The sequence below is a fragment of the Cryptotermes secundus genome, unplaced genomic scaffold, assembly GCF_002891405.2.
Source record: "Cryptotermes secundus unplaced genomic scaffold, Csec_1.0 scaffold171, whole genome shotgun sequence".
In the NCBI taxonomy this organism is placed as follows: Eukaryota; Metazoa; Arthropoda; class Insecta; order Blattodea; family Kalotermitidae; genus Cryptotermes; species Cryptotermes secundus.
This window is the reverse complement of record NW_019726223.1, coordinates 344,393-357,995: the sequence shown is the minus strand read 5'-3', so window position 1 is coordinate 357,995 and position 13,603 is coordinate 344,393. Positions and strand designations below refer to the sequence as shown.

The window sequence follows — 13,603 nt, the reverse complement described above, 5'->3', positions numbered from 1 at the left end:
ACTGTGGACCTGTCGTCTGACAGATTACTGGTGATGATGATGATATTATGTACATATTATTAATTTCCACGGATCCATGGATGCCCAATGAAGATGTTTTTTTTTTGGCTGTCAACAAATTTATAAAAAATTAAACCAGTCTAATATTACTGTGTTACATTGGTTTAATTTAGTGATTGCTACATCTTTCAATCTACATTTGGATCACCATCAGGCATTATTCTTAAATATGTCACCCATTAATGAATTATTCTAATATAGATCCGTACTGGTATTAATTGCTATAATTATTATGACACATGTAATTCTGGCTTTAAAAATATTTTGGCCAAAATTACATGTCTTATAGCAGTTCTAACAATTAACAATAACATGGATCAACATTAGGATAATTCAATAATGAGAGATATATTTAAGAATGCTGCCTGACGATGATCCAAAACATGTAGCAGTCACTAAATAAAGGAAACCAATGTAATGTAACACAGTGATATTAGATTTGTTTCATTTTTATTAAATTTATCTTGACGGCTCCTCTCCCCCCAAAACCCACATCATGACAAACAACAGGATGCAAACAATAAAGATAGCCCATGAAGCTTAGTGTCTTCTGGGATGTGCAGAGGGTCTGCTAGGGATTCTTGATAAGCTGAACAACAATGAGATTCACAAAGAACACTGTGCTGCATTTAGTTAGTTAGTTTATAAGCTAAGAATGACCACAAATTTTTAAAGAGAAATTTGAAAAGAGTAAGTTATAATCAAACAGAATGAACACCTGAAGCAACTGTACATGTGCACATATCGAGTATACAGTCTCATGCATACATGTCAAGATGGTAAGATCTAAAAGGTCATGTAATATGTTAATACAATTATTGACTTTCTGGACATTATCCATCACCCCTTTTCTTAATAACGTTAAAGAGACTGGATTCTTCCTCTATCCTCAGGTAATAGGCCCACTCAGTTGGGTTCAATCACCAGAGCCAGTCCCTATATGGGAATATGGATAATGTTAAAAAAAGTCAATAATTGTATGTCTAGATGAATTATGTAAAGGAACGTACCTCATTGAAGAAAGCAGTCTTCTGGGATTTGGCACCGTGAATATGTGTGGTGTTAACCGACGTTCCAGAGGAATGTATCGCCTCCATCTTCATGGTAGAAGGAAAAATATTAGTAATCCGCAAGCGAAGAGACCGTGAGAACCGGTAAAAGCAGACTGCTTTTACCAGTTCTCACGGTATCTTCGCTTGCGGATTACTAATATTTTTCCTTCTACCATGAAGATGGAGGCGATACATTCCTCTGGNTGAGGTACGTTCCTTTACATAATTCATCTAGACATACAATTATTGACTTTTTTTAACATTGTGAAAACCTCAAATCTTACATAATGTACCTCATTGTTGGTGGGGGAGGTGGTGGAGACTCATCTTGTCTAATGGGTTCCTTTTTGATGGTGCCTGCATTCCCCTGAGGCAACACTTTCTGTGGTTGAGGCTGCTGCAACTGCTGTGGGGGTTGCTGCTTCGATGCATTGGGTGCTCGTGTTTCCCTAGTCTTTGCAGCTCGCTTGATACGTTCTTCTAACAGTGATAAATCTTTGTCTGAAATCTACAGATGTACATTTACAAACACTACAAGATGTCTTTATGAAAGAAACAAACTGAATAAGTCACAGATTTCAGCTAAGAGAGCATGCTGGATATAAACCAAGTTCTTTATGCCCAAGGCTAAACAAAATTTACCACATTTTTAATTACCGACTCTGGGAGGTATACATATAAAATAATTTTATATTTCCTAACAGGAAATATCACCATTTTTACACTGTGATATCATTTGTTTTACAGTAACATACTAACATTTTATTGATGCCAAATAGAACCTCATACAAGAACCTTCCAGTCATTAGAGATAGCGAAATTTATGTATGGACATTCAAGTAAGTCAATCTCAGCATATTAAGCAGCATTTCTGAACCACTTTCAGTCAACATATTCCTTGGTGAAACTTCATGTACAGACAGTTAATTCAACATCAATGCAAAGAGCAAAGAACCTTGTCGCCCCTCCAATATTCTGTTTGTGTTCAGCACCTAGAGAAAATAATATTTGCAAATTTAAGGCCCCCTAAACCTAACAGTTTTTATGACATTAAGTGCCAAATTTATTTCAATTTCGTAGAAACTTCTAATTTTGATGGCTGTATTTCTGGAACCAACTGTGGTAGAAAGATTAATGAGGGTTCATCCAAAGCTAATTTCATGCCCTTTGCAATAGTGGGTATTGCATATTTATTATTTCATATATAACTGGAGATGTGGATTTTTCTAAATTTCACCAACTTCCCCACCACTGAACAAAACGTCTCAAAATATATTATTTGTTTCCATGCTAACAAAACAGAGCTTTCTACTTAGTAGTTGCTAGATCAGCTGATTGGCCATGCAGTCTAAGGAATGAATCTGTCTTCACTTGCTCAAATGCTAGGATCATGGGTTCAAATCCCACTAGAGGCATGGATGTCTGTGTGTTCATTCTGTGTTTGTGCTGTTCTCTGTCAGTAGCGGCCTTGCAATGGGCTGATCCCCTGTCCAAGGAGTCCTATCAACTGTATATAGGATTAAGAAACTGAATATGTGGCCAAGCTCCAACAAAGGATCATAGAGCCACAGACAGATAGTTGCTAGATGAGAAGTATCTGGTATCCTGATCAGAGTTTATGCATTACACAGTGAGCCTTCCAGTCCAGTTCCATCCTCAGCCGATGTGTGCAGCTTTGGAGTGTGTTGTATCTCATGAATAATGACCTCAGTCCTACCTGGCTCTGCTGTGAGAATAATTCATCCTTTGGCTATATGTTTCAAAGAAGATGTAAGCTAGTTCTTTCCAATACACAGTCTCTAAATGCTGGAAGATAAATATTTCTGCATAATTTAAAGGTACGCACAATGCAGTCTTAAATTTGATGCCAAATATCCTAAAAACTATTAGGCCTACGAGTCTCAAACTTTGCAAAGATTATTTCCTCCACATGCTCTACAAGTATTAGAAACTGCACACACACAAATAAAGGAAGCATGCCAATTTCCGATCCTTTTTGTCAAATTTGATATGGAATCACCTGTACCTCTGTTCAGTAGTAACTTATATCTTATTTCAAGCTACATGCTATGATGCATCATAAGCACAAGATAAAGAGATTTTCTCATTTTAAAGCAACTTTTTATTCCATGCACAAAAAGAAGTTGTGAAACAAATGTCAACTTTATTTATGCCCTTTTGAAACATGACTGACAATATATGAAATATACCTAACATCCCCTTTATGAGGCTTCATGAACTGATAATTCAGAATCACTGTCACAAGGCATGAACACTCAGTTTTGTTCATCACATACCACTAGCCACTGTATTATGGAAAAAATATATATCTAAGGAAGGTGTAATTACTGCTCTATACTGATAAAATTTAAGTGCAAATTACCTGTCCAATAAATTTGTACACTTTTTCTTGTACAATGAAGTATGCTTGTACGACACAGTTGAGTGCAGCATTTCTCACAGAATTATCACGGTCAGAAATCTGTCGAGCTATTTCCTTTAAGGCAGCACTGGGGTTTGGTTGGCAAACTGTCACTCCATAGCTTTCAATTAGGGAACCAAGTTGCTCAAGGCACTCTGAAAAAAAGAAAATCTAGTCATTATAATATCACCCATCTAGGATACTTTACAATCTGAAATCCTGTCTGAAAGTTATTTACCAGTGCGCTGCCTTGCATTCTTTGACTTCAAGCCTTCCATCACATATGCAAAAAGTTTTGTAGCTGGATACACTTGTTCAGTTTGCCTAATCAATGCTCGGACACCATTCCGAACAGCATCCTTAGGATCTCCAATCTGTTAACACCCACAGCAATCAAGTTTATAATACTGAATCCTATTATTAGACATTATTTGAATGAAGTGCATAAACATTAATGTTACTTACCTGAACTAAAATGAATACAAAAATTCTCAATACTATTTAAACTACAGAGTAAAACAAAAACACTCAACAGAAGTATCAATATTTTGCATTTTTAACCTTCAGAATGAGATATGGAATGAAAGATGAGGCCTCATTCTCAAACATGTTGTATTCCTCTTCAATCAGCATGGCAAACACAGTCTGCAAATACTCAAGACCTTTCAATAAGACTGATGGATTCGTATCAAAGAATCGTAGGGTCATCCATTTCAAAATCAAATCCAAGTTGGCAATTGTGGCACTTCCATTATTGGGCAAGTCCTGAAATAAAAATGCAGTATCATCACAGCCAACAGTCTCCAACATAAAATCATTTTAAAATTAATTTAATGTATAAGATTATTCAAGCACTCGTTCAAAATTTTGTACCTCTTTGTGTTCTTAAAAATGTGAACAGTCTACACAACAGTATTACAAAGGCTGGTAAGTCTTCCTTGTTAATTTGATATTCACCCTTGCACTGTACGAAAAAAACCCATGAACACATGTATATTCTAGGTGCTTTTGAATCTTTCTATTCTTACTCACTTAACATGAACTTTATAATTCTGAGATCAGCAAAACAATCCAATCAGACGGAATGTCACAATTGGGCAGGCAGCACTCTTGCTTCATATTTATGAGGTTCCAAGTTCAAATTTTGAGCAGAAGACCAGCTGCTCTGAGGTTTAAGTGGTATTTCTCAGTCCCTTCAGGCAAATACTAGGACAATATCTTAAATCATACCACAATTACAACTTCAATAATTTCTCTTTAAGATCATGGTCTTCTGAGATGTGATGCTGCATTGTTTGAGATATGAACCAACGTTTCAGAGGCAACTGCTGCATTTAACTTCAGGGTACAAGTCTACAAATGGGACCCTATCCTCCACACATAGCATTTCACTGCTTTGAAGTGTGCTGTTACATATTAAAATTGAAATACTTTTCCTTAAGCTTATTCATCTGAAATGTGATGTCACAAAGTATGGTAGATGAATACCAACATTTTGGAAGACACTGCTTCCTCCATCTTCATGGTAGTGTATCTACTCAGAACATGGAGGCAGCAAGTTTCTCTTGAACATTGTACCTATCTACCACACTACACAGCAGACATCAAAGAAAGCCATAACCTTAACATTAACTGTCATGAGAACCTCAAATATTTTTTCCTTTATATCTAATAAACACAACTCACAGAAACACAAAATTCCTTCAAGAACATATTCATCTTGCACACATATTCTATACAAATCTCATTCATTTGCACCAAAATAAGACACCTGCTGACTGCATTATGAAAATGCAACTGCATTCTACAGCCAACATAAGGAAAAGCTAATAATCAATCACTGTCTGCAGAATCTTACATTTTAGCCAATACTGAAAATATATTCCCATTATACAGTTTTCAACCAGTAGTAAATATACAATCTCATACTGGATAGTTACCTTCTTTCAAACAATTCAAATATGCACAGACAAATTTCACATGTTTGACAAAACCTTACTTACCTCACTTAGAGCATCAATTGCCTTAAGATGGAATTTGAAGTCTAAATGGAACATATTTGCCATAAGTGTTTTATTTACATTAGCAACTGTCATCTGCTCTCTCAGCAAATCCACAAATTCTTCTCTTGGAGTTGTAAAGTTCCACTTTAAAACCTGAAAATAAAAATGTCACAATATGTAAAATGTAAAAAAAAAAGTAAAGCTATCCCTGTAACAGGCCGTGAAGGCCCATAGGGTTGTGAGATGTTGAGGGTCCCACATTATTTAAACAATCGGCTCAAAGATGGCAGTAAGGTTGTCAGCCTTACGTGCCCGCCACGCTTTGCTCCCTAAGAAAATTATTTAATTAATCCCTGGTACTCATTTCTGTTAGAGACTGAGTTGGCCCTGTGGCCATAGTGCAGCTAGAAGGATTAGGTAAATTGAAAAAATCCAATGACCTCATTGGGACTTGAACCCGCGACTTTCTGGCTTGTAGCAGTGCCTCAACCAGCTACACTACCACGTTCCCCGTCACAATATGACACAATGGAAATACACAATCATACCACATATGAGTATTTCATCATGTACCAGCTGAATGTGTATTGTATTAAAAACTTACCTTCAGCTTCTGCTCATCAACTGACCGCTGATTTTTTAAGTTGTTATTCTGAAGAAGAGGGGATGTATCCACATCCTCATCCTTTTTACGACCACTTGGTTTAGACGCTCCACCAACAATCTTAAAAGAAACTATCCTTATAGCCACCATAACATTCTGTCACTGCACACAGAATACGGGAACACAAATTCCATATAAAAACCATGACCCGAAACCCTGAAGTAAACTAATGCTTCCTTCATGATTCTGCCTCTCCAAGTTATCATCCATAAAAATCTTTTTATATCCTGAGCTACATTTATGATTCTGTATTTCAGCATCCCATTGCAATTGTTCAAATTAGCGTCCACTGTTTATCTTCCGTCAAAATTGCAACACTTCTACATTCTACACTTCAACACTACATGTTTCGGCCTCAAACGGCCATCTTCAGGAGTTTTTATGTTATAGATATTTTATTTAAACTGTGATAAAACTGCTACACTGTTTTTAATTCATGTTAAAATCATACGCTGTAGTCTTCTTAAGTAAAACGAGATAAAATCCTTTAAAATTTCTGTTGATTATTATTTCACCCCACCCAGGGTGTCGTAATTTTCGTAAATGTATCAAGGTGTTTTTCTCGGCAGCTTGCCCCTCATGTTCGTGGTCTACTTTCAGTTTATGACTAGTAAAGACAACACCACGCGCTGTGGAGGAAGCACACACAAACCAGGAGCATATGGCAGTCAAAAACTGAAAGTAGACCACGAACGTGAGGGGCAAGCTGCCGAGAAAAACACCTTGATACATTTACGAAAATGATGACACTCTGGGTTGGGTGAAATAATATGCAACAGAAATTTTAAAGGACTTTTTCTCGTTTTACTTAAGAAGACTACAACGTGTGATTTTAACACGAATTAAAACAGTGTAGCAGTTTTGAACACAGTTTTAGTAAAATATCTGTAACATAAAAACACCTGAAGATGGCCGTTTGAGGCCGAAACACATAGTGTTGAAGTGCAGAATGTAAAAGTGTTGCAATTTTGACAGAAGATAAACAATGGACGCTAATCTGAGCTACATTACTTCAACAGGTGATATATTAGATCACTGAAGAATCAATTAAACTATACAAATGACCTAATAATAATTTAACTAGTAAGACTATGGTCTTCTGGGATGTGATGCTATGTGGTTTGGCAGACAGGTACCCTAATTTTGGTGGAACATGCTCTCTCCATCTTCAGGATCCTTATTGAAGAATTAGATGCAAACAGTTAGATGTAATTCAACAACTGAGACTGGTATCATTGTACGCCTGGTGATGACCCACCCATACACATAAGAATCTGGCTCGGCGAGCTTGACTTGAGAGCCAGGCTCGGATTAATATCACCACAAACGAATGAGCTGACTCCCAACTTTGCAACCCACACAGGGACAAGTTTAGCTCATTGGAACCCGAGCCGAGTCGAACTCGTGAGCCAGACTCGTATGTGTTCCAACCCTTAAGGGGTTGGAACATGTAGCGTCAAAACAACAAATGTTGATACAATAGTGTCTACTTCGTTTTTAAATACAGAATATTATTGTGTAGACTGCATACTTTTATACACATTTATATACCCTTTTCAGGATACCTACCTACCAAACTACACAGCATCAGAATCTTCAAAACTCACTTCCATAAGAATCTCATTTGATCACCATTTCAAAGGCAACAGTTTCTCATGAACTGCATGCAGAACACACTGCAAAGAGTCTGACCTGCAAAATGTCACAAAACTCACTTTGCCTTTAGGTGCATTCTTTCCAGAGGCGGCTCTGGCACCCCCACTCCTCACAACCTTGTTTGGCTCCATATCGTCATCAACAGCAACGGGCATTCCTGTCTTTTTTGGTGGCACAGGTTTGTCTGGTAGATTAGGACGAGCCTTATCAAGGATTGCAATGATGACAGTGCGAGATCCAGTCTGTTAAGAAAACATATTGCATTAGTGATGAAGCAGCAGGCAAGCAACCGGTCATATACCAATCACTAAGATTATCTAGTATTACTGTAACAAAAATTGACAGCTTATATGTATTTAATTAATATGAGGCTAAAGTGATGTTACCCTATGCACACTGTGAAGACACAGTGGATGCATCTAGACATCTGTACACATGACTGAACAATGCCATCACTGCCATAATTATCCAAATCAATATTATTCATGCCTCCTTGGGCTCACAGTCCCACCACTCTTCATACAGAAACGTGGTGCTGGCTTACTTGCAAATATATAGTATTTGCAATTCATATATGGGAAAACATCCTATACAGCATTTAAGGTCAAAGCCTTCAGAAGTAGTTGCACAAACATGTTTTAAATTAAAGAATTTAATTATATAATAAACACAGCAAACTTGCCTTCAGCCTCTCTGTAGCTTTGGCCATTGTTACATATCCCAAATGCATCATGAATGGAAGAATCGCTTCCTGGGCATTCTTCCTAACATCCACATTGCGATCCTCCACATTTGCATACAAATGTGGCAAACATATCAACAATTCTTCCTTAGGTATAGTCCTAGGTGGCACTGAAAAACACAAATTAGCGCCAAATAGTCTCTTCTAGTTTTATAAAATTTCCCTCCCACTCAACCCAAATAGAGCAAAACCCCTATTCAATGTCCATCTTAAGGATAAGTTTTTGTATTTTAAATGTGAGTTTTTGAAGGCAGGATCCTAAAATTACTTCTTAACTTCTTACTTAAACTTTGTTCATTTTAAAAATAAAAATAATAAGTACCAGGAATGACATGAGTATATACAGAAACACAACAGTTTACTTAACTACAGCAACAATATCACAAACTGCAATTTCAAACACAGACTGTATTACATAGCACAACTTTCCACAAAATTTCAATAACACATCATACATCTTTTTAGCTATCCCTGTAATAGGCTGTGGAGGCCCACAGGGTTGTGAGACATCGAGGCTCCCACATTTTCTTTGACAATTGGCTCGAATATGGTGGTGAGGTTGTCAGCCTTACGCACTGACCACACTCTAACTTCAGGAAGATTCCTGGTACTCATTTCTGCTAGAGGCTGAGTCAATCGAAGGGCTACAGAGCAGCTGGAAAGGTTAGGTCAATTTAAAAAACCAATGACCTCATTGGGAATTGAACCTGTGACCTTCCAGCTTGCAACACAATGCCTCAACTAACTACACTACCACGTGCCCCCACACACCACATATCATACAGTACAAAATATAAATCTAGGGCCATGCTGTGTTGTTGTATAACAACACAGCATGGCCTGAACAACTGGATGACACTAAAGGGTCCTGTTCTTCAAACAACGGAACCACGACATGGTAGACACTCATCTTCCTTTAAAGAGAAGCAGTATAAAGGACATGAACCAAACTAGTTCTAGATTTTAACAAAGTTTTCTAAACCATACTTGTAAATAGACTAATTATAATAATTTTTAAATATTTTAATAAATTCATGCACATTAATGTAATTGTTAAAGGCTAATATTTTATATTCATGACACTGTAATAGTAGTGCCTGCATGTATTGATAATGACCAGTGACATTGTAATTGTAGTTTCTGCAAGTACTGATATCTCATTCTGAAGATGGTCACTTTGACTGAAACATGTAAAGAATGAAAGATTAGAAAAAGAAGAAAAACATTTATCAGTCACACTGTACGGTATTAATAATCTTTAAGAACAGGATGGTTTAGCCCGATACTAGACAACATCAGGAACATGGGAAAGAGTTGTAACCTATACACCTGTGTGGCAGCAGCTCATAACAACGCTGGCATTACCAACACCATTACTGATTTCATTCTTATTAATGAGGTCTCTCGATATTGCCACAATGAATAGTATTGTGGCATGTTTGCCAAATGCAAGAACCATGAAGCCAGTAAAGATAGCCATTACTAGGGAACAGCTCTGCAAACATGCCCATTGCTAGGCAACAGTTTTGTAAGCATGCAACAATACCAGAGCCATCACTAAGCAATGTGCCCATGCAACAATGGAGAAACTGTTGACAGAGGCATTTTCTGTGGGCTGAAACCAAGACTATATGACAGCGACCAGCTGTCATTACAAAAGAGTGAGTCAGTTACCTGTGTTGAGGCAGGTTCAAATACCTCCACCATGACGCTGCGAGTTGTAGGAGGCGACAAAATAGGAAGTCTCAAATCTGAGACACTAAAATATGATTGCAAGTGCCAAGGGACTTGGACCCAAGAAAAACTGCGCTGGCAAGGGCCAGCTGCACATACAAAAGACAGACCAGTCCTCTCATCAGAAAGGATGCCCCCACAAAAACAAGACCATAACTGTCAAACAGTAATAAATATCTTCAACACCAAGACTTACATACTGACTCACTGTCAGTTTCAATGTGACTTTGACTTTGAATATAAAAAAAGAGTCTTGAGAGAGGAGTTACAAGAGTATGAGGTTGGTGTCAGATGGCTGTCAGCACGAGTGAGTTGAGAGATGCAGAAGCTGGAAGCTGAGGCCAGATATAGTTCAGGAACCCACAGGAAGGCAAACATCTGCCATTGGAAGCTGCTATTAAGTAGTGTAGTGAAGACCATGACTGAGAACACTAGTCTGTGTGTGAGTGATATGTAAGTGTTGTCATGAGTTTTGTGGTAAAGTGTCCAATAAATCCAATTACCAAACCGAATCCCATCTATAGTTACTCAATCTCATGACAGTATGTTCTTTACACTTACATGTAGGAAGTTTCTCTGCAAGCCATGCCCATAATTCTATTCGTAAAGCTGGGTTCCCAGATTTGAGGGCATCTCCAATCATTTCTCCATCAAAGAATTCTTTGAAACCACAGTGGTCACCCCAGGTATTGATACATGCTGCTGCCGCGGTGCGGATCCAAGGCTGAAATAGATAAAAAGTCTCTGTTTAAAATTTTATATACAATCATGAGCAGGGTAAAAGCTCTTTTAGATAATGAAATTTCCCAATGACTTTCCCAGATTTCTTAGCCTACTTTCCTAAAGCAGACTTATACAATCTCCACAGTTTGTGTGTGAGTCCCCCATATTAATTTTTGAATGGCTGAACCAATCTTCCTGAAACTTGGTATGTATATCATGGCATCATGGCAATTGAGCCCACCTCAACAGCGTACTTGACAAAACCCTACCATCATCCCATGTGTCTGCACAAATATTCATCCTACCATTGCTCAGCAAAGGCATGATAACACGTACCTGCAGCAACAAATAAATGCAACAGTAGAAGAACTGTTGGACAGGTGTCTGTGGGTTTGTGTGTGTATACCCCTATCATTGCTAGGTAACAACTTGGTAATGTTCCCATGGCAAACAAAGAATTGCTGGAGGCATTTTCTATGCAGTCTGTGTCATAAATAATATCAAAGGAAAGTAGACAATTAGTTCTTCCCTTGAACTTCTTGTTAATTTAAGTAAATTCATACATAACTCTATTCATATTTTATATAAAAGACTTCAATAAAAGAAAAGCAAGAAGAAAGCAGTCTTCTAGGATGTGGCACCATGTAGATACTGTATTAACCGATGTTTCAGAGGAACGTATTGCCTCCATCTTCAGGGTAGAAGAAAAGAGAAGAAAAATCCGCAAGGAACCAGCATGAGCAGGTGCTGACAGACTAATGTTGAGTCGAATAAACTCAGCTGTATAAGAGCAGGAAGAGAAGGGAGAGGGGGTTACGTGGGAAAAGTAGAGAGGAGAAGGGAAGGGTCTGGGGAGGTGGGCCAGCAGACAGCAGGGTAGAGCATGTGTAGAATATTGTGTCAGGGGAGAGAGGCAAGGTAATTGGAGGGCATTAACCCTTAAGCTTCGGGGTTGCTATGCGAGTCGGTCATGGACTTGCATGGCCTTGTGGATCTGTCGTCATGTCCTGGAGGTTTCTTGAGAGAACAGATGAGAGGCTACATGACTTTCTGAGGCAAAACCCCACCTCTCTGTTCATATTGTTGGGATGGAGTTCAAACTCAATGGCCTCCCTAATGATGCAATCCATATAATGAGTCTTGGTGGCAAGGATGGAGGTATTCTGAAGCTGAATGCAGTGTCCCAAATTGGTGCTGTGTTCAGCCACAGCTGACTTGTCCGGATGTTCGAGACAGATGTGCCACTGCTGCTCCTTCAACCGCGTGTCCATGGAATGGCCCGTCTACCCAATATAGACCTTGCTGCACTCACAGGGGATTCTGTATACACCTGGTATCCTTAGTCCTAGACTATCTTTGACTGGCCGGAGGAAACTAGATAATTTCTTTGGAGGCAGGCCCACTGATTTGATGTTGTGCTGGGACAGCACTCTGCTGATTTGACTGAATATAGTCCTGATGTAGGGCAGGAAAGTGGCTGAATCTGGTTTACTGTCAAGTCGACTGATGTTCAGATGACGGTTGAGAACTCCATGGATCTACCGGTTGTTGTAACCATTCTCCTGAACATGTCCCCCAGGAGCACCAACTCCACATGTACGCTGTCTTGATCACATAGAGCTCTAGCCCTGTGCACCAATGTGGAAAGTGGCAATTATGACCCCACAACCAGCATGGCTTCAGGGCATGCCCAGTATGTGATAATAACACTCACCAACAATTATGGTTGTACAGTAAATTTCCAGCAGAGAGAAACATGAATACTGGTTGTTTCAAACACAAGTACATTAAACTGAGGTAGAAGTTCTGGAAAGTAAAACTTTCTTACAAAAAGTTATTTATGAAAAAATACAGTAGAATACTGATTCTCCAAATTAATTAGTTTCAATTAAACTGAGGTAGAAGTTCTGGAAAGTAAAACTTTCTTACAAAAAGTTATTTATGAAAAAATACAGTAGAATACTGATTCTCCAAATTAATTAGTGACAAATGTGCTTTGGATAATCAAAAACTCAGACAACTGGATTAAATTCTTAACCATGTTTTCCTTTACTTGAAATTTTAAATTTTTTAGCATCCATAAATAATAAATGGGTTTGAAAATCAAACAAAACACATCACCCAACACTAACATGTGATGACGATGGCTTGGAACAGACTAGAACAGACAAGAACAATGACTGTGTGGGCTGACTCAGCAAGTGGAGACAGAGTCGGCACTCCTTGGCTGCACCGATTTTGTTAACTGGCAATTCGGCTAATCATGATTCAGATAATCGGCATTCTATAATGCAGCATTAATATCAGGCTTCGGCTGGGATCAGAAAAAATTTTCATTAAATACGTTATTTCATTAAGGGCATGCAATAGCATAGTTAGTTGAGGCACTATGCTACAAGCCAAAAGGTTGTCACTGGATTCTTTAATTGACCCAATCCTTTCAGCCACATTATGGCCCTAGCTTCAACTTAGCCTCTAATAGAAATGAGTAGCAGGAATCTTTCTGGGGGTAAAGGGCATCCAGTGCATAAAGCTGACACCTCACCA

General features: G+C 38.3%; 1 protein-coding gene across 3 annotated transcripts in view; it reads right to left on the bottom strand.

The window, feature by feature from the left end:
• The window catches only part of LOC111863891 (protein mini spindles), a 78,438-nt gene that overhangs the window by 25,778 nt on the left and 39,057 nt on the right, over positions 1-13,603 (bottom strand). For all 3 annotated transcript variants that reach the window (XM_023850687.2, XM_023850686.2, XM_023850685.2), the window contains exons 17-25: positions 10,895-11,057; positions 8,540-8,709; positions 7,917-8,099; positions 6,142-6,261; positions 5,538-5,690; positions 4,096-4,299; positions 3,773-3,908; positions 3,496-3,689; positions 1,406-1,620 (exon numbers count right to left, since the gene is read on the bottom strand). In XM_023850687.2, coding sequence (XP_023706455.1) covers positions 1,406-1,620; positions 3,496-3,689; positions 3,773-3,908; positions 4,096-4,299; positions 5,538-5,690; positions 6,142-6,261; positions 7,917-8,099; positions 8,540-8,709; positions 10,895-11,057 — 1,538 coding nt within the window. The remainder of the gene's footprint in view (positions 1-1,405; positions 1,621-3,495; positions 3,690-3,772; positions 3,909-4,095; positions 4,300-5,537; positions 5,691-6,141; positions 6,262-7,916; positions 8,100-8,539; positions 8,710-10,894; positions 11,058-13,603) is intronic.